The sequence below is a fragment of the Pomacea canaliculata genome, linkage group LG6 (genome assembly GCF_003073045.1).
Source record: "Pomacea canaliculata isolate SZHN2017 linkage group LG6, ASM307304v1, whole genome shotgun sequence".
NCBI lineage: Eukaryota > Metazoa > Mollusca > Gastropoda > Architaenioglossa > Ampullariidae > Pomacea > Pomacea canaliculata.
In genome coordinates this window covers 13927956-13954741 of record NC_037595.1, presented here as the reverse complement: position 1 = coordinate 13954741, position 26786 = coordinate 13927956, and the positions used below count along the sequence as shown (strand labels likewise).

The 26786-nt window shown below is 42.3% G+C and overlaps 1 protein-coding gene across 1 annotated transcript; it reads right to left on the bottom strand.

Moving 5' to 3' along the window:
- Positions 1–1599: 1599 nt before the first annotated feature.
- On the bottom strand, positions 1600–24372 carry LOC112567016 (synaptotagmin-C-like). Its single transcript, XM_025243450.1, is given in 8 exon segments — positions 1600–3194; positions 3196–3456; positions 3785–3919; positions 4200–4513; positions 5032–5169; positions 6693–6858; positions 16511–16712; positions 23572–24372. Coding segments are annotated over 7 exon segments (1254 nt in total). The 5' UTR covers positions 16706–16712; positions 23572–24372; the 3' UTR covers positions 1600–3149.
- Positions 24373–26786: the final 2414 nt, after the last annotated feature.

Genomic DNA, 26786 nt, shown 5'->3' with positions numbered 1-26786 from the left:
ATGCTGAAGCAGCGATTAAATTATATCAAACTTTTTGTTAGTCTTGCAGACAAATCTTAGAGTACAAAGAGGAAAGCAGCAATAAGGAAGGAACATTTAAAGTAAATAAAATCAATGTTCACGAAATAAAAATTAAAGAATCCAAATTTCTTTTAAATCAAAAGAAAACACAAAACTGTGTAAGATAGAAGCTCAGCCTGTACACAAAAGAAGTTCGAGAGAATAATAAAGACTGAAAATCCTTCTGGAAAAAGACCTATTCGTAATGCACACAAAATTACTGTATTATTATATTTTTAGTCTGTTCTCCCATAAAATTAAAGACACCAACAAAGCTTTGCTATCATCATCATCAATAACCATCATCATCATCTAAATGAACCTGCACGCTATTAATAACTGGATAAAGTAACTTTTCACTCTAGTGTATAATACAGAACAGTTTTTAAAACAATGTACTAAGAAGACTTCAGTTTATTTCAGGAAACAGTTTTCTTCAGGGTGAATGAGGACAATGGAAAAACAAATTGTTTATAGACTTCTAAATGTATTCTTTATTTAAAACATTTTTTTAGTAAGCTGAGGTTGTTTTCCTTTCTAAAACAGGATCAATTGTTATGCAAAATGAAGAGGGTGGTATGAACACGATAGTCTCAAGAGCCATTGTTTGAAATTCCTGATGACTACACCATCGCATTGCTGTCAGGACCACAGCAACTGCAACGAAAATCTCGTGTCTGCGCTCGACGTGGAGACGAACTCACTTATCGACTTTTTTCTCTTCTTTCTTCTCCTCACGCCACAGGTACAGTTCACATCCAAAGAAAAGACAATGACCTGGTCCATGGCAGCTCACCCTATTTAGCTTCATGTTACAGTCGGTGACGTGCGGCAGCTAGCGACCTCTGAGAGCACAGGAGGAGGAAGCGGTTGCTAGGGAATGTCTGATGACAACGAAACTGTTTGACCTTTCTAACGATGCTTGGGAGCACTGGGGGCACGCCTTACTCCCGACAGTGCTAGTAGGACTTGAAAATATACACAGAAGTAGCCAAGATATTCTGCATTGTAAGCTCCTGGATGCTAAAAATCTTTTCTTGAATTTATTTCCAATCAGAATGACAGCGGCACGCATGGTCTGACTCTTGTTGACCTTTGCTCTAGTGAAGAATATAACATCAACCCTAAAAGAACAGAGTCGCTTTAGTAGGGTGAGACATGAAACAACCGCTAAAACACTGGGTTTGAAAATCTGAAAGTTATAAAAGCATGCAAATGCAATGAAGAAAGCGTTTATAGACTTTGCTATTGGAAGATGTCCTTCCAGCTTGTGTCCAGAGAATGAAAAGGATATTTGGAATGTCACGTGGATAAACAAATACTTCAAAGCATCAGAACCAAAAAGTGAGTAGGGTTATGAGCAAAGTATTGTACTGAGCACTGAGTTAAGATCTGATGAACTCTGAGTTGTAGAGGTAAGTGATGACTATGATCCATACGATGATACTGATGACTTGAAGTTTCCACACCACTAACAACAAGTTATCTATTAGCCTATAACCTCTTCCCCCCCTCGTAATATTTATCCATAAGCCATGAAAACAAACCATCCAAAAGCTACAACTGAAATGACAGAAGCATGTGTCTGATCTCGGACTAACACAAGTGGTGGCAGGCAGCAAAGAACTAAATTTGGAAACAAAAAGCAGACCATTAAAACGTTGACAAAACAGAAGATGAAAGTAAAGGCCACGTGTCCTGTAGGCAGACAGGGAAGCATCTTCATGAGACAACTTGTGGCTAAGCCTGGGTCTAACCATGACACCAAGTGCACTCTGGGTAAGGTCATAGGTCCTGAAGCACAGAGATGATGCAGCGCTGGCAATATTATAAAAGAATTTATTTAATAGCTTATCAAAGTTTTTTGTTATTGTTGACAATGGCAACATGAACACAAAGCTTCATTTATCAAGAATTAAGTTCCATAATTAGAAGTATATTAACACAAATGCATATGTCTCTAAAAGCCACTTGCATGGTGCTCACCCAAGCACAAGTTGTATTTAATCTTTGTATATTATCAGTGCCCTAAGGGGTCATTACAGTGTAGTGACGGGCCTAAGGGGCTGGTTGCAAAATCTGTTGGTGCAGGGACATGTTCTCTGAAAGCCCTTAGTTCCTTCTCCAGCTGTGAGAGATTGAAGAAGGAACCAGCAGACAGAATAAATGCATCTCAAGTAATTATCTCAAAAGTTTTAAATCTCTGGCTCATAGGGCATTGTTTAGAAAGGTGTTGTGTTTATTGCTTTCATGCTACAGAAGTTCTAATTTATCAAGTTATTCTAAAAATCAAAATAGTTCACCTTCAGTAAGTAGATAATTTTTTTCTTAGTATTATTATTACATAAAAGTAAATCCACGTTGTCTATGGAATGTCTTGCAGTAATATTTTCCCAAACTAGATACGCAGGACTCATCACTTCAGGTGAGGATCCAGTAATGCTGTTTGTGTACTATATAATAAACCTTGGGATTTTGTTTGGAAGAGGAAGGGTAGATATTTAAGCTATCCCGAAGAACAGTTTTCTTAGGTTTTACATGCGAAGGCCACGAAGAAGTCTGCGATAGTTTTCAGTAAGGATGTTAGAAGTCAGTCTCGTAACCACTCTGTGTCCAAGATGTGTGACTGTTGACATCTGTCATTGCATCTGTTGTTCAGTATCAACATGCAAAAACACACATTTTTTTTCTTTGTGCTTTACACTTACTAACTTCTCTCGTCGAGCCTTTTCTTTTCATTTGTAATAAGTTGTATTGCCCGGGTAAATACTTTGTTTTATGAATGATAATATCCAGTATTTTTAAAGTGATGAAACCAGCTGCACAGAAATATCCCAGCTGATCAACAGACAGTCAGCAGATAGAGCTGTGTACACGCAAACACACCCGGGGTGCACAGCAGAAACCACGTGACAGTCTCTCCAGCATCCCGCCACTCCAGACCACGGCCGGTCGCACACAAGCGTCTGCTGAACTCGTGTCACGTGACGGTGTGGAAGCAGCTCCGAGTGAAGGTCAGAGAGCAGGTCAGAGAGCCCCTTGGTCAGGTCAAGGCAAGACAAGGATGGGGAAGGGAGTAGGGGCCGAAGTTATTTCTGCAGGGTGTGCCACATGGCGATGGACTTGCGCTGGTTAGGTCAGCATCTCGTTCCAGTGATTCAGTTCGTCGCCCGTGCGGCCGGCACCGAGGATGCAACGCCCCAAGACGTCCCCGTGACCTATGAGGTCATGGTCAAGGACGCTGATTTCCAGGGTCACTTTGGGCAGAACCTCGGCAGGGACGTTGAAGGCCAGCGCCTCGTTCCACACGGGGTTGACGGAGCCGCGACGCACGGATGTCTTCTTCCGCTTGACCTTCTTGCCCTCCACCATCAGGGACACGCGCACGAAACGGATCTTGAAGTGAAGAGGAAGAAAAAAAAAGAGAGAAAATAAATAAGCATGAAATCAATGGAGGTCTTCATGCAAGACCGTATGAAAGAATAAATAAAAGCTTGAATGAAAGAATGAATGAGAAGATGAATAGATTAATTAACAAATAAAAACAATGAATGCAGAAGCGTAGAAAAAAACAACAACAAAAACAACAACAAAAAAACAAAAACAAACCAAACAAACAACAAAACAACAACAAACAAAAGAAGAAACTTTTATTAAGAAAAAAAAAATTTATTACGAACAAAATAGCCTCCAATGTGGCCTCAGAGAGAGAGAGTGGAGTGACCTTTGCACTCTTACCAGCAGCAGGTGTGGTGGAAGTTAACTTCAAGTCTTTGGCTTTCATTAGCACCACGGTCAGACGTTCGGCTGCAGGCAGGTAGCTTAGAGATATCAACACCTCACCGGACTCTCCAGCTATCTGTAAGAAAAAGGACATTGCGAATGACCGTCATTATTGAGGATGATAAAGACGACAGCCAATCACAGCCAATCTCCTGTCTTCAAATAAGGTTAAGGAACTGTCCGACAAGTGGAGTAAGATAAAAAATCAACCCCCAAAACCATCACCACCAATAAAGGTTAAACCTGACTGTGACATCTCTCAAAGTTAATGTGACACCTGTCAAGATGGCGAAACCACCTATTGTGACACATGACAAGTTCAACCAGATACTGTGAAGAGCTGACATGTCACCGACCTGTCTGTGACGCTGGATGTCACACCACATCTCCACACTGTTGCTGACATCCACTTTGCTGAGGTCGATCTCCACCTCCCCGATGGCGCTGTGGCGGGAGAACTTGTCGTAGTCGTACAGGTGGAAGGCCAGCACCTTCTCTCGCAGGTGTTCAAAGGCCACCGGGAACTTGAAGTACTCGTTATAGTACGGGTTGATGGTCCGCCTCTTCACGGACGACTGGCGCACCCGCTCGTCTACACTCGGCACCAGGGAGATACGCACGTAGGGGTCGCTAAAGGCGCCAACTGATTCCGGGGGTGGGAGGTCCTGAGCTGTGGTGAGCAAGCGCAATCAAGGAAGGTAAGATTGGTATAAAAAATTATATTCTTCACTTATTGGGTCAAGTAATTAGAAAAGAGCTATTGCATAGGTAAGTCTAGGTAAGAATTATATTGTTTTGAGACATTGTTAAATATCTACATAAAATGCTTATAAAAAAACAAAAGCTTAAATTGGTAACAAAACGATGGTACAGTCCCAGGTTCATTAGTTTAAAATAATTAACACAATACAAAATAATATGGTAAGCATGAAGGGGCGGTGCAGACTGGCGACATCACCTGACTGGTAGATACAAGTGTTTTCAATGCAACATTGGGACAACAGATGTTCCACGAAAAGCTTGCACGAGTTATATTAAATCTCTTAAATTTATTCGTGTTTAATCGAAAAAAACATGCATCGTTAATCATGAAGTTGTCATATATATTTATGTATTAAAAATTTGCACAATTTAGCCAAATATGGTTGAAATGTGTACATTTAATAGGTTTACATTAAAAATACTAGCCTTCAATCAAGTGGACCACGAGGTCGGAGGTGCGGAAGTCATACTTGAGGCGCGTGTGGAGACGACCGTGACCTCCGTCTAGAGAGGCTTGCTGCAGCACGATGTCCTTGCGAGGGTAAAGGTCAGGCCGAATGGCTCCTGCAGGACAAGCACAGTGACCTTTCACATCTTTGACCATCGTTCTGGGCACTAAAAGCCATTCTTAACTAGCCAAAGTGCTGATTATTTTAACCAGAGAGGTGGTCAAATGTGTCATGGTACTGGCAGATGCATTGGCCATACACTAGCGCACGTGGACAGAGTGTTGCGAGGTCCTGAAACTTCGCCCCCAAACCATTATTTTTCGGTGACTCACCCACAACATAGTCTAACCCGGTCAAATGTTGAACCATACCTTCCAGATAAGAAGGGCCATGGCTTTAGACAGACTGATTTCAACATCGACTGTAACAAGTCATCATAGTGATGTCATCGACAGTAAAAGTCATCTTCCTGCTATTTTTAGTTTTTAGGAAACGTTGTATGTAAATGATTAAATAAGCATCACCAATTTTTCCGCCTTTTCTCTCTTGCAGCCTTCATCATAAAGTCTCACAAATATTTACCCAAAATTAGTTCAATACAGAAATATTGCTTTATAACACATCGATCTGACAAAAAAAAAAAAAAAGGAAAGAAAACCCTTGGTGATCTTGAAACTGGATCCACAGCCCTTAATAAGTTGCACGCCGGCTGTGGCCAGGTGGACTGACACCTTTGTATGAAGGTGTTAGTCTATATCCGTCAGTGTGTCGCACTCTCTACGTCATCTCAACGCCATTGTCCGTGGATGTGCAGCTGATGGTGAGACGGCCTAACAGTATGCACAGTCACCTGCAACCATTGATTTTCCAGTCTCCCCGTCTCACGTCTTGTGCATATTACGGGATCTTACTTTGTCTTCCCTCAAAGCCGCCAAGTGAGCTTTACATGATTGTCGTGACTACCTGTAGCTATGTCACGTGCACATTACGTGACTGTCGTGTCTACCTGCAGCTATGTCACGTGCACATACGAATCTGTGTCTCTAGCGTATTACAGGATAAAGGAACGCTGTTAAAATATAGTTTCATTTTTCGTTTTAATAATATACTAATTGTTTTTTTAAATTGTTGCTTCCGGTTTATCTGATCCTCATCCTCCTTCTTCTCTTCATCAACCTCATCACCAACAACAGCATCAAAATCTGACTGCATTATATTTAGACCCGATTCAAGATAAGAACTTGATAAGTTCTTATAACAATTTTTTATAATAACATCTTAAATAGTTAAATGTTTTATATTTACAATTAATTGAAATTTGTAAAGCTAAGTTCATCCAAACTAGCTGTATTTGGATGTTTATTGTTTATTCCCGCCCACTCTCATCTTAACCTCAACACCTACTTCACTCACCCTAATTTTACACAACGATCTCAGTTCACTTTCCCCATCCTGTCTCTACAAACAGCCGCCGTGCATTATCATAAAAGTTATCACCGATGTAAAAATCGACTTTTGCTGCCCGCAACCTAATCAAGCAAAGTTGCCTCCCGTTCTCTGGAGGTTGGCGTCAAACGTCACGACGTGCTTTCGGTTGTGCTGCAAGGTTTCCTTGGAAACCAAGGGGCCAGAACTCACCGAAATTAGCCTCGAAGACCAGGCTGTCCACGCTTGCATCACTGCGCGCGCTAATGGAGGACGTGTCGTCAGTCAGAGGCTCGCTGCGCACGCTCCCTCGCGACGGAGTGGACACCGAGGCGGAGCGAGGCTGCACGGCGCGAGGCTCCCTCGTCACCTGGATCTCCTGCAACACAGAGTGGGGATAGTACTTTCTCCTTCCTCTCTTCCCTATACAGAGAGTGGTGATAGTACTTTCTCCTTCCTTCCTTCCCTATACAGAGAGTGGTGATAGTACTTTCTCCTTCCTTCCTTCCCAACAAACAACACAGAGAGTGGTGATAGTACTTTCTTCTCCCTCTGTATAGAGAGAATGTTGCCAGTATTTTCTCCTTCCTAAGTACAAACATACAGAGTGTTGACTGCACTTTCTTCTGCCACCGTACTAATCAAGACGGTTTTCAATATACTTTTGCTACCTTTATATATATATACACACACAAACAGGGTGTTTTTTCACTTCAGAAGCAGCACACACACACACACACAAGCGCACCCACTCACATATAAATTAATATATATATAGAACTTACAATAGAATAAATTCTTGATTTTTTTTCAAAACTTAGCGTTAAGATATGAATTCTATATTATAACCACATCTCTATAGCCGAATGAAAATAGCATCACACACTAAACTCAGTTTTTCAGTTGAGAAAAAATCCTATACTTTCTGGGTCGGGGAAAGGGTGAGCGGATGGGAGGAGGAGAGTAGCCTGACCTCACGATTAGCTACTTGACAATCGCATTCTCATTCTGTATTTTTTAATATCTGCACATTGTTCGTCTGCCTGTTCACATCTTTTCTCGCATTCGTCCAGTCCATCTGACTATCTGTCATCATTATTTCTTCTCCACCGTCCTAACACTACAAAATGCCGCACAAAAACCACAAAAGGCTGAGCTAACACCACACAACACCATGCTAACCACAGAATCCACACCAGCATCACACAATACCATGCTAACACCACACAACACCACACAATACCGAGCTAACACCACACAATACCACACAATACCGAGCTAACACCACAACACACCGTACTAACCACATAGTCACACTAACACCACACAACACCGAGCTAACACCACACACTATCACGCCCCAGCACCAAGACTTTCACTAACAACGGCAGTAATCAGGTCGCTAAACATGGCAGACGACCCACGACTGTAGCGACAGCGACAACGCCGTTTTTATTTTGATGACCTCCAACGTTTCGATCCAACCTGGCGGTTACTACACGGCACAGCTGCCTCCCCTCCCCCTCCCTGGACCAGCCAGCATCTTACAGAAAAGATGGAGAGAAGAGAAAGCCCGCCATTACCGAGCTGCAAGGGACAGTCAGGCCTAGCGCGGTGTTACCTCCATCTGCAAGTGTTCTCCGTACGTGAACGACCGGCATCTTGTCCTCCTCGGTACCTCCATCGTCTCAGCCTCCGAGCCACTGACGACGACTGGTGTTTAAAAAACTAAACTGTCTCCTCTCAGCTGTCTCGGCACGCAGCTGTAGCTTCAGATGGCGGCAAAGTAGCCAGGACACACATTTCGTCTGCTACGATGACTCAAAAGAAGAAAGAAAGAAAAGCATCCGGACGTGCAGCGTGGCAGCGTGCATGCGTGTGAGTGATTGTGTGTGTGTGTGAGAGCGTGTGTGTGTGTGCACGCGCGCTGCACGAGGGATGGCGGTGACTGCGAGAGCAACAGCGTCACCACGTCTCTACCGGTGCCGGGAGGAGGCTGATGCTGTGATTATCCATTAACCTTTGTGACGTCAGTCGGGCCAGCCACAGATGCATCCTACCTCCGTCCCGTCGATGTCAGATGCTCTGAGTATTTTTTTAATCATCCGGGTCTTTTTCTCTGCGCCGTGTGTGTGGGTTTCCGAGGGGCTTTCATCCCAATCTGATCCTGTACGGTAGGTACGTGTGTACACTTCTGTCTCCTGTCTTATCTGCTGTCTACTCACGTGCAAACATTCAGTCCACTTGATAGTAGTCGCCGGCTGTCGCTGTATGTTGCAGTCTATCATGCATCTTGTGATCATTCTTGATGCTGAAGATGTTTTGTATTCGGTAAGTACATCTACGTGTGATTTTCATCCAGGACACGGATCACGAAATAGTGTTAAAGGCAATCTCATGGCTTTGGCAAGCGGCTCCAGTTGTGTCAACATGACAACAGTCGCCAGATCCTCTGTATACAATGACATGTACAGGTCGGTGTGTGGGGTACATTTTCTCTTTCATTTTGGAACAAATTATACATGCACCTGTACGTCGGCTTTGACATGGTCACCTATTGACACCGGTATTAAAGCAATATCAGTTTGCTGATCTTTGAACGAAACAAACTACTCAGTGAACGAAGAAGCACAAGAGTTTCTGCGAACAAATGCTGAGACGGTCCTGTCGGGTCATTTCCTGCGGCTGTTTGAAATGCCTCGATAATTATTCCTTTGATACCTGAACCAGAACCGACCGTCAGTTAGCCTGCTAGTCGATGTTTACCCCGGGGGTACACTAAGCAGCTTTTGTACTAATTATGTCCCAGTAGGTAACGGATGTCCATTCTGTGGTAACGACAAATGGTTGGACATGTTTACAAATGACATTTAATTTTAGCAGAGAACAAAGGGTGTGTCAGTGTAATCTCATTTTAGGTAACTAGACGATTACAGACTTTATGAAGCATCTGGTGGTCAAATTGTCGGGAAGTAAACGGCATCTTGCACTAATTGTAAGGGCAAACACAGACGAACAAAGTGGTGGGAGAGAAGGGGTTTCTTTAGACAGTTCACAGGTCAATGACTTTGCCGAGGTGAGTAGCGTTCACCTAGTAAGCAGCATGCACACACGTGCAACAGGGGCTGAGCACACCACATGTACCTTCATAGATATATCCCTTGAGAGCCACGCTCTCTTTAATAATCTCAATCATAAGCAGCATTATAATTAATGTTTGATTAATTATTGAACAAAGACAACTCAAAATATTCAAAGCACGACACAGTCCTACTCTATCCTCGTAAAGTTAAGCAAGCAATCTAAGAAAGAAAACTAAGCTTGAAAAAGACTCTGCGCGTTCTCTCTCTCTCTCACACACTAACCTTCATGGCAATCTGAGCCATGATCTCCTGTCCACCTCTTGGCTTGTCCGAGCAAAGTCTTAAGCACTTGAGACAAAACATGTAGACAGTGTGACCCTCTAACAGATATCCTCTGGTCAACTTCTGGTAACGATGAGTCACTTCCTTCTGATTCTCTCCTCGTCTGTCTTCTATGCTACGTTCACTTTCCTCTGATTCTGAATTAGTTCCCGCCTAATAGCAGTTTTGCTTCTTCGGTTCTGTGCACTTCAATTTTGTTTTCGAATATCCACAATGAATTCTTTTTCGTCCAAGCTGAGACTTGACATTCGTGATGATAAACATGACAGGAGAATTTCTGTAGGTCGGCTCTGTCTGAAGATGGTGCATAACACATAGTAATCCCTCGTCAATGTAGTCTCGGTTATGCCCAACGACGCTGAACTTCTGAAAGTTTTAAAACGATTTTAGACACCAGACAGAAAATTTCCTTTTTTCTGACCATGGAGACCCTGCAGTGTGGTCATCCCTCCTCACTATCCGAGAGACCCAGTCACGTGATGACTGATGTGCGGGTAGATGGCCTCGACGTCTTGTCCACCCTCCGCTAATCACACCCCGGCTCTCGTGCAATTATCAGGCTGAGTTCAGAAGCAGCCTGGGAGAAAATAGACTCGGGCTAAAAGGACACTGTCGTGCAAGGTGAAAATAAAGAAAGAAATCCGTGTCGACCTATCAGAACAAATTACTTTGAACTGTAGACTGCTGGCTGTTCTCCAAGGACTGTAACAGTAGTCCTCTAACATCTATTGTGTGATGGAGTACAATCTCAAAACTAAGCACCACGTGGGAAAAAACTCATATTTGTTCTTTAAATATCTAATAATAAAACAGAAGTGCAACAGATGCAGTCCAGTCATGGAAATTCAGTTAACATGACAGTGTTGCAGTCTTCCCTTCACTTCGGATGCTTGTTACACCGGATAATTATTTTGAAGAGGCAAATATGTTTGTTGATAATAAATAACACTACCTGGGGTAGAATCAGTATCCACTTGAAGTATCTGTTAACACCCTAAACACACATCAAGGCTGTCGAAGGAGTCGAAGATTTTTTTCCATGAACACTGACTGTTGTCAACAAACTTGTCAAGCCAAGGACTGTCCTTTGAGGACTCCGACAGTTCGCGAACAGTTTTAGTTTTTCAACGGCTAACTGGCCTTTTTCTCGACATACCCGGCGACCCTAGAGCACTGCTCTTTCGACTTAATATCAGTCCACCACAGGGCTAATTTACAGACGAGGCTGTGCACGACCACAGCAATATGAAGACTACATGCAGTGTGTCAGGGATGGAATACAACAGGAGGCCAACAGCTGTTACCGCATCTGGTTTGAAAGCTCGTTATAGTTGTGGCTGAGACTGATCGAACTTATGTATGATATGTAAATTACGAGCAGCACACATAGCTTAGTCATAGCTCTGGTGCTGCTGAATGGATGTACTAGCCATGCTTCTATTCCTCAAGAAAGTAAAGCAGAAAAAGCTGCTTTTGAAATTTCTTCTTTTTGACACTGTGCACGGATGGTCCTTACAGTGTAGACTAGGAATTATAACCTGGTAATCACTGTCTAAACTGGGAATAGTTTAATATTTACAATAATAGTATGTTCATTGTGAACATATTTAATAGTAGCAACACCTTAAAACGTATTTAAAGTGTTTCTTAATTCCCATCGCTATCTGTTTATAAACTATTTGTGGTTTGTCCTTCACAAAATGTCTGAGAAGTGAAAAATTGATGACTTATTTTTCAAGGGAAAAAATTTAAAAGCTTTCCTTAACAAGGAATTCATTTTATTATTTTTACTTGTTATATGTATTTATTAGTATTATTATTATTTAGAAAGTTATTTAATGTCAGAGTAACGATGTCAACATAACAGCACCACCTTACTGATGACAACACAGGAGAGTTCCAATAAACACACGTTCAGGGATTAGTGTTTGTGCTCGGACTAACGTTCACGTGGGAGCTCGACAACCTCGTGCAAGCAGTTTTCTATGAAAAGCTGTTGTCAAAAAAAAATGTATTCCATGATTTCTTTGTTTAGAACAGTCAGCGAAATGCACGCATTCTACTTCTCATTCTGTCACAGACTAAGGAAGACATCAACATCCAGCCACCGAAACAAGATCGAAAGTAAATAGAAAGAAAAAAGAAGGCGCGAACGGCTGGTTCAACATCTTGCTTGTGATGTTGTCGCCGTTGGCGCTGTAGTAGGATGCAGCAGGAAGTCTGGCTGAGGAGGCTGGGCGCGGCTGGCGCTAAAAATAGCCAGGTGGTGAGGACGGGCATCCTCCTCCTCCTCCTCCTCCTCCACGACAGCTGCTTACACCGCGCACAGACGGTCGTTAAACAACACGCCTGCAGCACGTGTGTGCACGTGCACCGCTTGACACTCCTTCCCCTCTTGTGGTAATTTAGTCTCGTGTCGGTGACAGTCATCATCAGGTCCTGAAGCTCTTGCTGACTTTTTTTCTGCGGTCTTTGCCATTGAGTCTCACAGTGTCTCACAGCTGTGACACAGTCACTGAGGCAGTCGCAGCTTCTCTTTCACCTTAAATGATGCCAGATGATGATGAATAATAAATCTCCAAATCAAAGACCTTGTTTTATCTTCTTTCACATTTATGTTTCGCTTTGAATGCAAGTTTCTGTTTATACAACCTGCTGGTCATGTTTTTAGAGGATCTATGCCATATTTATATTTCGTGTAAAGATACCACACCATCAATCGGCACAACATGACATTTTTGTTGAAAGATCGTCTTCGAAATTTTCCGACTGCAGATTGAATTAAATTCTCTCTTCCCCCATATTGTGCTGGACACTGGCCGTCATTTCTCACACCAACACTCCTCAAAGGAGAACCAGTAGAACCCGCTGCCTTTTGCATATTTGAGAGAAAAATTTCATCAGACATCTAAAACACATTGCTGGTCATTTCCAAAAATGGATAAGATGAGCAATGTCGGAGATAAAATGTCTGATTTATGTGTTGGGCTGTGTATTTGATTTGTATTATTATGTACAAACTCCAGCACAACTGTATTCTTTCTCATGCTTTGCCTACATCCTACCTCTATTTCTTATTTGTTTGCCAATGATGGAATTTATAGAGAGTGAGGGTGTGTGTTCTATGGGGTGGGATGACATACAAATCACAGTTGCTCAGAAATGCTCCTTGATCAGTAAACTCTGATGTAGTTCTTACTATTCCACTTGGTAAACTGTTCTGTCGGCGTCTGAAGGCTTTGAAGTATAATGGAGATGAAATAAGTACACGGCGTTTCTAGTTCTCACAGACATAAACTAAACTGTGTGGTTAGTAATGTCAGAACCTAACACGTCCCTCGTTCACATATCAAGTATCTGTCACCACAAGCTTTACATCACCAAGTCCACAGTTTTCACAGCATCTTGCGCAAGTGAGTCACAGGCTGTTGCGAGGTCGACACGGTCCAGCCTCCCTCTCGCCCCCCTTGTCACATCATACCGCACGTGTGGGGTCATGTTCGTCATCAAAACTGTATTCTTTCTCTTGTTCCACCCACATCCTACCGACATTTCTTTTGTTCGTTTGCCATTGATCAAATTTATGACGGAGGTAGGTTGGGGGAGAAGGAAGGAAGGAAATGTTTGTGGAGTTGGAGGATGGAGTAGTTCTGGAATATTTACATTAAATCAATTACTGGAAATCTTTGCTTCCGATACACAAACAATGAGCGCTCACACTATGAGATTTTATTAGAAAATGAATGTGTGTTGAATGAGGTCATCACACACAACCACATGCTGCCAGGTGTGTTGGGGTTTGTAGTATAAACAATAACTAGGCTAAGGTGTAAAGGATGACTATGATGTGGTTTATGGTCCGGGAGTCAATCATCCGCAGCAGGATGAGCTCCATCACGTGCAGAGCATGGAGTGAATAGTTCTCACTGTTGCTACATGAATCAAACACAAAACACTCGCAAAACACGCGTGCACTAAAGCTAACATTTAAATGCCGGAGTTTACAGGTGATTGACAATATATCCAGGGGGTAGGGAACCAGATAGTTAGGGGATCCAGAGAGACATACTGACTCCCAGTTCATGAGAGTGAGAACATGAAGTTACCTTACCGACTGCTTTTGCGTCAATTCATCAAAAGGGTTCAATTGCGCATGCGTTGTTGGGTCGAAGGGTGAAGTACAAAAGCAACAACTAAAATTAGAAAAATGAAAAAAGCAAACAGAGAGCTGCGAAAAGTCGAATTTATTCATTCTAAGCAAAAAATGTGCACAGAACACAGACGAGAAAAATATCGATATCTTGCCATTCATCAACAAATTAATGACCAAGGGACAAAACTCAAAGGTCCCTGGTCAACTGCAATATTCCGTTTCCGTTTTTCATGGCGTCTGGTGCAATCAGATTCAATACAACGGTATTTACCAAACAGTTCTGTGCCATTACATCTGTCCCATCATTTGTTGGTTCAACATTTTGTGTTCGCGTCTGTTGAAGTAAATCAATCTCTGCAATATTGAAACTACATTGGCGAAAGTTTTCGGAGTCCATGATCTTAGCTGCTGTCTGCAGGTAGAAGATTTTTCAGGGTAACAGGCTGGTAAACGTGCTTTATAAATACAACCCGTGAAAAGTAGAGAACCAAGTGAAGTCATCCAGTGAATCTCTGAATCTCATCTCGTTGAATACAACTCCCCAGTCTCGGAATATTTTACCCGACTGTCGATATCCCGCGATATTCAGCTGCTTGGAACACTTCCCAAAGCACTCGCTTTTCTTTTTTTTCTGCTGTTTTTGGGACTTGGAAAAAAGAGCAGTTATAAGCAGCGTTTAGAAGTTTTCTGTTTGGCAGTCCCGGATGAAACGCCTTCATCATTGTTCAATCTCCATCTCCTGTTCTAACCCATTAATAACGTGACACTCAGACAGACGTAGGACCTCCCACAGACGCCCGGCCATCGTCTGGCACTGGAGTCTGGAACTCAGCCATTAACATGCAGAGAGAAAGAAGATCCACTACATAGTCCCTGAGGTCTTCAATCATAGGCCTTGATACATACATGCATAAGTAAGAACACTAATGCAGAAATATGCCAACTTTTAATCCAGATGCATGGACGCGCACACGAACGCTGGCATAATCATCGCATAAACACTAATACAAGAACGAAGTCTGTAAAACACACACATACACATGCACATTCTCACACTCTTCTTGTGTGTGTGTGAGTCTGTATGTGGGTGCTGGGAAAGGTCTAGGGTTAGGTTAATCAATGTGCCATGCATCGTGTCTTATCTACACTATATATCATAAATAAATCAGACTAAAACGATTCTGCCTTGCTGTAGTGGAAAGATATCAACTATCAGGCTTATTAATATACACAAGCCTGTTTGCTTCTACTAAACAGCAAGCCGCAGGTTATTTGTTGACAAAATACGCTGCACTTTGAGTGATGTTACACGGATTGTATTGACTTCTTTAAAATGAGTATTACTTATCCCCCCTGTCCCCGAAAAAATGGACAACTGAGGCATGTAGTGTACGCGTATTTAGCGTTTTATTATCATCATTAACCTGGAAAAATACATTTAGTGTATTTAGCATTTTATTCTACGATCACGAAAAGGGGAAATGCACTACTTTACCTTACAAACGAGAGAGATGTAGTTAGTATATTTTAAACAGCCGAACACACAGACACACAGGAACACATCTCCACTCCTTCTAACACCTTGTGGTATCCGAAACGGCGGAAACAGTTCGTGCAGTTGTTATTGTACTGAGATGAGAGGAAAGGAGGAAATACTGTCAGCATCGTATTCTACTCCCATCAGAACTGCAGAATTCTGTGCGTTACAGTGTTTAATAACTCTCAGTGCAAGAATATTAACCATACTATTATGACAATAAATGTAAATATATTCAAATGGAACATATCTCAAAAAGGACAATAATAACAACAAATCATAAATACTCTCGCAAACTAGAACAAAAATACAATCAACTGACAGGAAGTTACAAATAGCCATTCTCATAACAACAACATATCTTACAATACTATAATCTGTACAATACCATATCGTAGGTAGCAAAATATATCTAAAACTAAAAATAATAACACCAAATAATCATACATTAATAAATAGGCCAAACCATGGCAATAGCTGACAATCTATTCTTCAAGAAAAAACAATCAGCAATCAGCAATCAGCAATCTACAGTATTAATCCACAACAAACATTTAAAATCACAGAACTCTAAAACAACTCGTAAGTCACAGAAGCATTGATACACTTTTCAGAAAACTAAAAGTAAAATAATACAGAAAACAGGACAAACAACAACAACAACAACAACAACAACAACAACAAACACTGTCACCCTCCATGCAATCCAAGCATTAAAGCAGAAAATAGGTGTCATCACGCTGAAAATGACGTCATAATACTTGGAGCCTGACGACACAGACATGACGAAACACGAAAATGACGTCATCACACCTGGGTCCTGACGACACAGACACGACAAACACTAAAATAACGTCATCATACCTGAGAGCCTGACGACACAGACACGACAAACACTAAAATAACGTCATCATACCTGGGAGCCTGAGGACACGGACATGACGGACACCGGCTTGTAGTCCCCGATAGCCTCGTAGCTGCCGGAACCGCGACACAGATGGATGCGCCGCGAGCAGTGACGACGATAGAGGATGTAGACAAGAAGAGCGGCGATGACTGTAGCTACCGCCGCGAAGCCACACACAGCCCCCAGTACCAGCGCGGACACCATGGCGTGGCTGATGGAGAGACAGAGGAAGGCGTTCTTAGCGTTACCATAGCAACACAGGTACTCCAGTCGGCATTGGGTTACGGTGCGGGTGATCAAGATAAGAATGTGAAGGAGGGTGGGTGGGGTGGAAGCTGGATGTGACTGTCAGCGTCATGTTCAAGAAAAATAAAGTCAGAGCTGTGAGGGTTGTCGAGGCGACATGGCGACAAACGACGCTGGGGCTGGTCCAGGCCAGGTAAGGACCTCGGCTGCCAAATGCACGTGCAAACATTTATCATGCCGGCTGGACAGACACAAAGGTAAACAATCACTGGCCTTTAATAAAACGACCAGGTGAATGAGGGCATCGACAACCGCATACGTGTGTTCATGTAAAGTATCCTGGGTATTTTAGTTCGGGTACGTCTGAAGACGGGTAGAAGAGAGGTGTTCTCGCATGTGCGTCGTTAACTGACAGTTGCAGACGTTACTTTCTCCTCTAAACCTGAATGGTCTTTGACGTATTTGACAACTTTTCCTTCTATCCTAAGGACTACAATCAGATATCCGACAACCTGACAACCTTTATGACAATCACTACAATCTGACAATTCTCCCCTCTATCCCAGTGAGTACACTCTGACAATGGACAAGCTGTTCTCTATTTTGTGTCTGCACAACAACAACATGCTTAGAAGTTGCGTGTAATGATGACCTCAACATTAAAATCAATATAAACAAGCTGGCATCTCATTATACTTTCGTTTCTCACACGAAACAGTCTGCTGAGAACGTTGAGTTCGAATTAGGTTTGTTGTCCATCTACCCAAGTTCACATCTTGACTTAACTCCACTTGCTAGTTTAGAATAAAGGGCTGAGATGAGGTTGACCCATAAAATCTGAAGACATCTGTTTAAACCTGACCATCTTTTCTATCTGTTCCCACACAACAGCCTAGACACACACACGCACACATCGCATCACAGGCACACGCTCGCGTACACACGCACATACGCACTCATCGCATCACGTGAGCACACACACACACGAGCTCACGCACGTACGCACACACTCAGCAGCCTGAGAAGCACAGCTAACAGCATCTGGCAGGGCAAGGTAACCCTCACGGAGCCTGACAGGACAGCGGGCAGAGAGTGAGACGTAGGCGGTCGGGGCACACAGGAGGGGGAGGCCACGGAGACAGCCGAGAGTACGAGCGAGATGGCAGTCCTCCACATACCACTCAGCCTCCCACTTCCCACGATGGTCACGCTGTTACTGAGAGGTCACGAACACCCTAGCACCACCCTTCATCTTTTAACACAACAACGACTACAGGACAGAAAACACAACAACAAACAACTGGATGGACCCCGCTCTCTCTTATTGTCCATCTCCTATATCTCTTTACAATTATGATTTTTAAAATATGTTTTCTCTGTTTTTTTTTCTCTCCTCTTATTTCCCCCGTTGATTCCGTGTGTCAGATTTTGTCCTTTTCTCCATTCCTCACATTATGTTTGTGTGTGTTAATGAATGAGTGCGCGTGTATGCGCGCGTGGAGGAGCAAGCCAGCGTGCACAAGAGCAAAGCATGTAAAAATGCGCGCGCACGTTGGTGAGGTGGCCTCCAGGGAGCAGGCGGGGAGCCGGCTAGATGAGGGGATCGGGTGGGGAGGGGGAGACAGGCCCAGTCAATATTCGATCGGCACAGAAACCGCGAGATGGCAGCCGACAACATGGAAAGCAGGCCACCAACCGTGCATCTACATCCCTGCGGGCAGGCGCAAGGACCGCTAACTCTCGCCAAGAATAACGGAAGTCACGTCGGCAATTCTCAAAGTGCTTTTACTTTCTATTTTTTCTTTGCATTAAAATAGCACACACAGAAAGATCAGGAACAGTCGTACAATTATTCTTCTCTTTTTTTTTCAGACGAAAGCCGATGTCAGATAAAATTAGCTAGGAATCGTGCTGCATTCAATAATGTACATTCGTTCGAGGAGGACAGTTTGAAGTACTCGAGAGCCCCCCCTTTACATGGCAGAAATTAGTGTCCGGGTTGTAGCAGCCTTAAGCAGAAATGGCCAAGCTGGACAGGATTTAGACCAGCCACACCATCAGGTTTGCTACAAGGTACCGACTCTACAAACCAATCAGAGTTTTCACTCTGTCCTGCCGATGTAAGACTCCGCGTTCTGACGAGAAAAAAAGAATCCAGGCATTAAAGACCGAGTTCCTTAGAAATCTATTATTCCTACAATGAACGCCACAGCATGTTAGAGTAAGTTAAGGGTAAGGCCACCAAGAACCCTTCCTGGCAAATGTGAGGGGCCTAAGCTGGTCTGGTTTGGACATGTTTCAAGGCACGGAGAGTGTGGTCGACGTCCTCACGAACACAACAAACATCGGGTGGTGAGTGTGGAGGACGGTGCTGACCAGATCATGAAGACTTGCTTACCACTGGTCATGACAGCCTGAGTAGTGAGTCTGGTCAACCTCTCAGTCTATCCAGGCCTCTAAAAGCAGTACAGTTGGTCTGATACCAGTCAACGGATAAATGAACGATACATGAATTAAAAAAGTAAGATGGTAATTGGTGTTTTACGCCGAGCCAGCAACTACGGCTTTATTGGGACAAAGCAACCAACTCTGTAAACAGGAGCCTCGTGAGGAAAAAGAACAGCGTGCGTGCGAGGAAATTGAACTTGTTGAAAGTGTTGTTACTTAACCAAAAAACAAAAAAACAAAACAAAGAAAAAAAAAAGAAAACACAACAACAACAAAAAACAAAAAACAGAACCAACCAAACAAAAAAACCAAACGAAACCAAAACAAAAACAAAAAAGCCCAAACAAACAAATATACAAGTTTCAAAACACAAAGCAAAGCTACTTTAGGATGACGCATCCGCTTATAATGCAGATGTCGTGCAGCAAGAAAGTTTTGGTCGTTGTAATATCTGAAAGTCCGTTTATAATGAATGATAGTCTTTCTGGTAATGGAATTTTTACACAATCATAATAAGGAACCGTATTATTACATATAGTAGCCAAGACTGTCAATATCCTGCAGAGAAAGGAGAGAGCCAGTCAACAGAGAATTAAAGTGTCACGTGACCACAGTTTATGTTCTACATTTCCGCAGTCTGACAGAGCATGGGAATCCAGTAAAAGACGAAAGAGAAAGCAAAGACTTTGCAAAAATAGTTAAACCTTTTCGTTTGTAGGAAATATTTTGAAATGTATTGCTAAAAACGATGCCGCTACATCACCAGGTTCCGATCAGTGCCTTGACTTTTATCGACAGTGAACAACACAACCCTTCACAAGTCCCATGGCTTCCTTTTTATGGAGCAGTCTGCAGACTGTCTTTGAAAATAAAATGTCTGGCTCCTTTCGTTTGTTGAAGTTTTCTTTCTTAGTAGAGTGCACAGATGATGTGAAGAAGACAACGGTATCTGGCGACCTTTGACATTACACTTTTATTTTTGTGTTTCTTGCCGACTTCTTTTTTCGGTATTTTTCAAATTTCATAAAAAGGACCATGACAATTCTGTCTCATTTTTTCTTGTTTTTGAATCACAAAAATGACAAGTGAGACTCGTGTGTGACAGATATAGACAGATATACAGACAGACATACAACGGAAGGAAAACAAAATGATGTGTGGTGGAAGGAGAAAGATTGACAACAGCCATGTTCAACACATTATTTTTAAGAGGCTATTAAGTAAAGTTTGGTATCAAAGAGAGAAATAAAAATTATATATGACATTAATATTTGCATCACTAAATGATGTTCGCACATTATTCTATTTCGTGTAATCAAGTCAATGGTATGTTTGGTCCCGATGGTGGCTGTGGTGGAAGCAGTAAGCAGACTACTTATATCAGCAACAGCAGCGATATCAATGGCGGCAAGCCTCTACCCCACCAGGATCTACGACTTCCATTAATGGAGCGATCGGCAGATGTTGCTTGTGTTGCACAGGGGGCAAACAATGCAAACAACATTCCAGATTAGCATGAGGAGCAATAAAAAGGTGAAGTCTAGGCCCCTCTACTCAGGTAATTTTCAGTATCAGGATCACCTGTTGAATTCCTTACAATTTTCCTTTCTATTCCCCCATCACGAAACACCCGATCCTAAAGTTCCTCCACGTGTCTTCACACAAGTCTCTTTGCCTCTGTCCTTACAATAATGTTCGTGAAGTTGCACCCTCTTGATAAAGAGACTGAGGGATCAGGCGAGAAAAAACATTCACTCAGTGAAGACCATTTGAAGTGAAGAACTACTGGCAAGTTGAACAAAATAGCGCCCTCATCACACCGACAGCCCTGATGACGACCTGCCTCAGTCTTTCTTGTAGAAAGCAGTTGTTACAAACCTGCAATTTAAAAGCTGTGTGTGTGTACGTGTGTGTGCGTACGTGAGAGAGAGAGAGACTAACAGACTGTGTAACCACACAATTTCTCTCTCCTACACTGAAGGCGCAGGTATCGACGTCAGGTGTTCACGTGCAGGAGACTATTGACCAGCCGCACCACTTAGCGCCCGCCGTATCCTCAATGTTTTGCCACTTAAATATTTCTTTGTAGAAGGCCTAATAACAGTATCGGTACTCCAACAATTTAATATTTCATACCGAGGCTGTTCTGGAGACAAAAGTCAGAGTTCATGAACTGACAGTTTAAATATGAAGTGGTTCACACACTTGCTCTGCCCGCGCGAGCAAAGAAACGCCTGCACGTCCACAGACACCAACACTAATCGAAGAATAATTGAATGTTTGAAAAACATCACTGTACTCGGTTTTTATTTCTGCAAATAAAATAGAAACGAAACAATGCCAACAGAAATAATCCTCTGTAAACAAACCTCTTGGATAAAAGGCAAAGGAATAAGACGCTCTAAAGCCAAATAACAACAACTGCATATAAGGCAAGATTGATGAGGTGGTGACACGAGAAAACCAAGCTGTTATTTTTGTTATTTCAGTTAGTGCAAATGACGAAATATTTGTCGATGGTGACACGATAAACCCCCCCCCAAAAAAAAATAAAAAATAAATAAACAACAAACAAAAACAAACAACAACAAAAAACAACAACAAAAAAACAACAAAAAACAAACAAACAAACAAACCAAATAAAACTGAGATATTATTTTGAGTTAGTGCTGATAAGACATGATTGGTCAGATGTTCACACGAGATAACCGAACTGCTATGTTTTTGTCATTGTCAGTCAGTGCAAATAAAGCAGGACTGGTCAGATGTTCACACCAGATAACTGTTATTTTTAGTCAGTGCAGCCATTGCCAGGCAGCAGCTAATGTCATGGTGCTTGTTTAAAAAAATAACCAAACTTGTGGCTGCGATGCAAAACTAAATAAAATTCATTGATTCTTTTATTAGACAACCGCTACACTTCATTTTTCACCTGCAATGAATCATCTCATACGTCACGGGTGCAAGATTGTCTGACCTAGCCATGAGAAAATGTGCTTCCTATAAAGAGTAACATAATACAGGTGCAAACTTGACATTTCCATCATCTGAATTAAAAGAGGATTTTTTTTTATTGTTCTTCTCCTTTAGAAATGCGTCGTCAGGGTCGGTGTCTAAAATTAGCCACTGGCCTGGCGCCAGCATCTCGCGCACATCGTCGGTTGTGCAAGGCAGGCATCGAGTGTTGGACAGGTGTAAAAACAGGACAAGGTGGTGTCAAGTATGGCAAGCAGGTGGGCTCTGGCAGCAAGAAACCGTTTACGTCATACTTACGTCTATTGGCTTCTAACTGGCTCTGTGAGTGATTGAGCAAGCGCGCATGCGCCTATGCATGCTTTTGTTTGTTTTTGTGTGATCAAGCTGAACGTGAGATTACAAATAATTTTTTTTTACTTAAAAGTTCCTCAGAAAGAATGTGACATACATCACATGTCAATATGCATTTAAATTATTATTTGCAATATGAAGGTGATCAGCGCAAGGACAAATACAGTTTTAGAACCCGTGAAGTAAATTAAAATAACCTGCGAGGGAGGCAAGAATACTATAAGAAAATGGGCGTGAAGGTATGTCTTCTGCTACACCTACTAAAAACTCATATTCCTCATTGCTTAACAAACTGTTGCAACCCCTATTAACAGATCACATTCACCATTCTTCAATGCAGTAAAATCACAGATGTATTCATCGTCTTTCACTGAAAGGTTGCAATGAACGACCAATAAAAAAATGAATCTTAATAAAAATCTAAATAAAATGTATTTTATATATTTTTGCTCATTTTAAACGAACGCACGAATGATTATTATTATTACTACAGTTGTAAATGATATAATCATGCAAGATGCAAGCCAAACGAGTGAGAAGGTGAGAGGAGAGATAGAGTGTGAAAGCTCAGCAGGTAATTACTTAAAAAAGATCAAGGAAGACTTCTGGATTCATTTTCTTGTGGAATTTGTGACCACGTGACTTTCAAGCTACGCCCCCGGCGCGTGCTGTGCATCGTGTCCCCCCAATGTTGGCCGTGAGCGGGGTGTCGATATGAACTGAGCACTGACATCAGCAGCATGGCCTTGTGATGGTCCCTTCTCCAGCCTCTGTCTTCCTCCACTCACACTCACTCACCATACCCTCATCGCTCATTCGTGCCTCATGCCCAAAGCCTATGCGTGGGTGGTAAGTACATTCTGGCTTCGTGACGCAACGCCATTTACATTAATGTAATCTTCTAGCGAAAGGTATCGGTTCAAATCCGGTTTAATCTTCTGGGATGCTGATGTCTGCAAAAGTCTTACAAGCAAGATTTTCACATTTACAAAATGCAATTGTAGTGGGGAAAGTGCATGGCTAGATTCAAATGTCATGTGCATACTCACCGACGGCAACAACAACGACCATCATGATGCCAAGAACCTCCTCACAAGGCATAGCTGCAGCTTAAAAAACTGCGTGGACAGGGAGAAAAAAAATCAAACACTTCGAAAGTTGGGCGGACTGTTGTATCAAGAGTCACCTCTCCTACTTCTATTGTCGACGGTTCCTGGAAAAATTCTCCAAAACAAGCGCAGAAAGCTAGGGCTGGCACCAGCGACTCCGCCCAAACATGGAGGTCATGTCTGACGCCGTGCGGAGGTCGGGTTCGGTCTGTGCCTCGCTGGGTAAGAGTCAGCTGGCTTTTTACAAGTGGTGCCGTGCCTTTTCTCCGGATCCCTCTCCTGAACTCTGCCTCCCTTGACCGATCAGGCCGTCGTCGACAGTCGTTCCAGGCCTGTGAGATCGATAATGATAATTTGAGACTAGTCTCTCGGAACTGCGGGATAGGAGCGGGTGAAGACGCCTTCTCTAACAACAAGCCCAGTCATTTATAACATGCGCCCAGCTTGATTCCGTTTTATTGTTGGTGTGTAGAGAAGACCCATGACTGTCAAGTTGTCTGAGTAAGCTGAAGGCAAGCAAATTGATTACAAAAATATATGATCATGAGATGTATGGAACCACGAAACCACATTTGAGTGCGAGATATAGCTTCCACGAACGAACCTTTGCATGGAATATACAATCGTCACAATCAACAGTCTCAGCAGCTAGAGAAGTGAATGGAAGAAGTGAAACACGGTCTAAACTCAGTGTTACACTCAAATAGGAAATATTGTTATAATGTGCAAAACCAGCTTTTCAGCATGGACGCTTGATAAACACGCATTTATAATTTTTCTTTTTTTTATCGTAAATTTTCGTGCTACCAGGACATTTCCTTAATATGACCTCGTTGTTTGCGATGATGAGTTTCTTCCGCAAATCTCGGCGTGTGAGGGGAAATTATTTTTCTTCACAACAGTGTTCGCTCCATGGCGCTGAGAGTTTGAGCCACGAAGGCCGTTGAACTGCAGCTGAAGGTCAAGGACACATCCTTGGAGAGATCGATTAGCTGGTCTGTCCTCTTGTAGCACTAGAGATTATTGATGGAAGTAATTTATTTTAAAAACCCATTATTACTAATGTCTGTAAATACTACAGCGATTATGAAGTGTAAAAACCTCTAGTAGTGCTAGTTCAAACAAAGAGAGACAACTGTCAATAACATCAAAGAACGGAAGCCTTAATGACTTGTCTCCCTTGGTCAATGAGATCCCCTGCAAATAACGACTGTTTCGTCAAAGAAAACTTAACTTTATGACGCTTTTTTTCTAATAGTTATAAAAATGATGTAGCTACCACAAGCCATATTTTGCTGTGCAATAAACTCTGTAAATATGAAAGGATTTAATTGCAAGATTGAGTGCCTTTAAAGGCGCAGAAAAGAATTATGGGGAATGCACCATCGACTAGTGATTAGTTCACCTGACTTGCTAGCAGAAGGTGCACTATGCATGATAAATCACTTAGGTTTCATGTTCCTACGGCTTCTAGGCTAGGGGATACTTTACTTTATAGATATTGCTTTTCTCAGTGAAAGTAATTACAGACTGGTTACGCAATTAAGTATATAACCGCAAGCCACCCAGCAATTTGTATGCACAAAGTAAAGAAAATTACTTTTTTTACAAGAGAAATTGTTCAATTAATCTAGTGACTAAGTAAACTATTTACACTTATATTCAATCTATACACTTGGATTTGAGACCTAAATAACCGGATAGCTGAGTACTAGCGTACTAAAATATATGTTTTAAAGCATCAATTATAATTCATAAATAAACCACAAGTGTCATAAAGATTTTATCTACAAGTGTCAGTGTCTATAACTGATCAGTGCAATGTTTCAGCTGATTTATAAAGAGACAAGAAGGAGTCCGTTTGCTCTAAATCTATGGCTGATAATAAACTGACGAGGAAACACTTTTCAGACAATGGCTCACACAAGACAGACTTGCACAGAGAAGTGCGACTGTCAACCTACGAGATATGTGAACAACAATAACTCATTGTTCGGAGAGTGACCGTACATAATCCACTCAGTGCTCTCAAACCAATGAACGTTCTCAGAGCACCAGACACATTAACCTATTATCTCCTGGAATCGGGACTACAGTGTTACACGCAAAGCATCATGGGGATGGTGGACACTCAGAGGGTTAATGTGGAAGCTGCGTTAGCAATAACCCCACAATGGGGAAAATAACACAGGTTAAAAAAGATATAAGAAATTACCCGTTGTTACGCATGTTTAAAACAAGTATTTGAGAAAAATGTGTTCTTGGTGATACATATGTAATCAAAGATGCTGCTGTGTAAGAGTACTAAAGGAATAGTAGGACACGAAAAACATCGCTATACGCTTTGCTCTCTCTGTATATACATACGAATGAGAGAGAGAGAGAGGAAAGAGAGATATGCAGTGCATCACTATGCTGTTTATTTCCCCTTGACTAAAATTTTCGGGTGGTGTCTCCCTGCTGCTCTGTGATCTGTTCTCCGAGTGCACTTTACGCTGACAGCCTGTCAGGCAAAAAGGACATTGTGAAGCTCGGGGTACCATAACTAAAACCATGGCGAACCACGAACCGACAAACGTCTGCGAAGAAACCTCTAGACTGCAAAGCTATCCTGCACCAACCTTGAACTACACTACACTCACATAAAATCATCGAACAAAAAAAAAAAGCTTATATTAAACGATGCATTTAGGTTTCAAATAAAAGATCTTTCTCCGTTCAATATTTATACTTGATAAGCGTTATAAAGAGTAATTAGTCTCCAGATTTAAAACAAGCATTATCAAATGTTTCTTAAGGCTAAAAATAAGTGTTTACATTCTGGATTTGAGGACTAGCAGACAACCCAAACCATTCACGTCAGAGATGGCAAGTTCCTTCGTCTCTATCACAAAGTTGACTACTGTTTTCGCACTTACATTATTAAAAGGTGTAGGTGGTTTAGTGGTAAGGGTATCATAGGTATGTCAGGTATGAGAGCATTCTCTTATCTGGGGGCCAGCTTTATGAGAAGGGGTGGGGTAGGGGCGATGTCTATCTCCTCTCCCTCGCCGCCTTACCTTCCACAACTCTCCAGAGACAGTCACTCGCAGACCAGCTGACTCGACTGGCGAAAGTAGGCTGCGCCACCCGGGTATTGAACTAGTTTTTTTTTT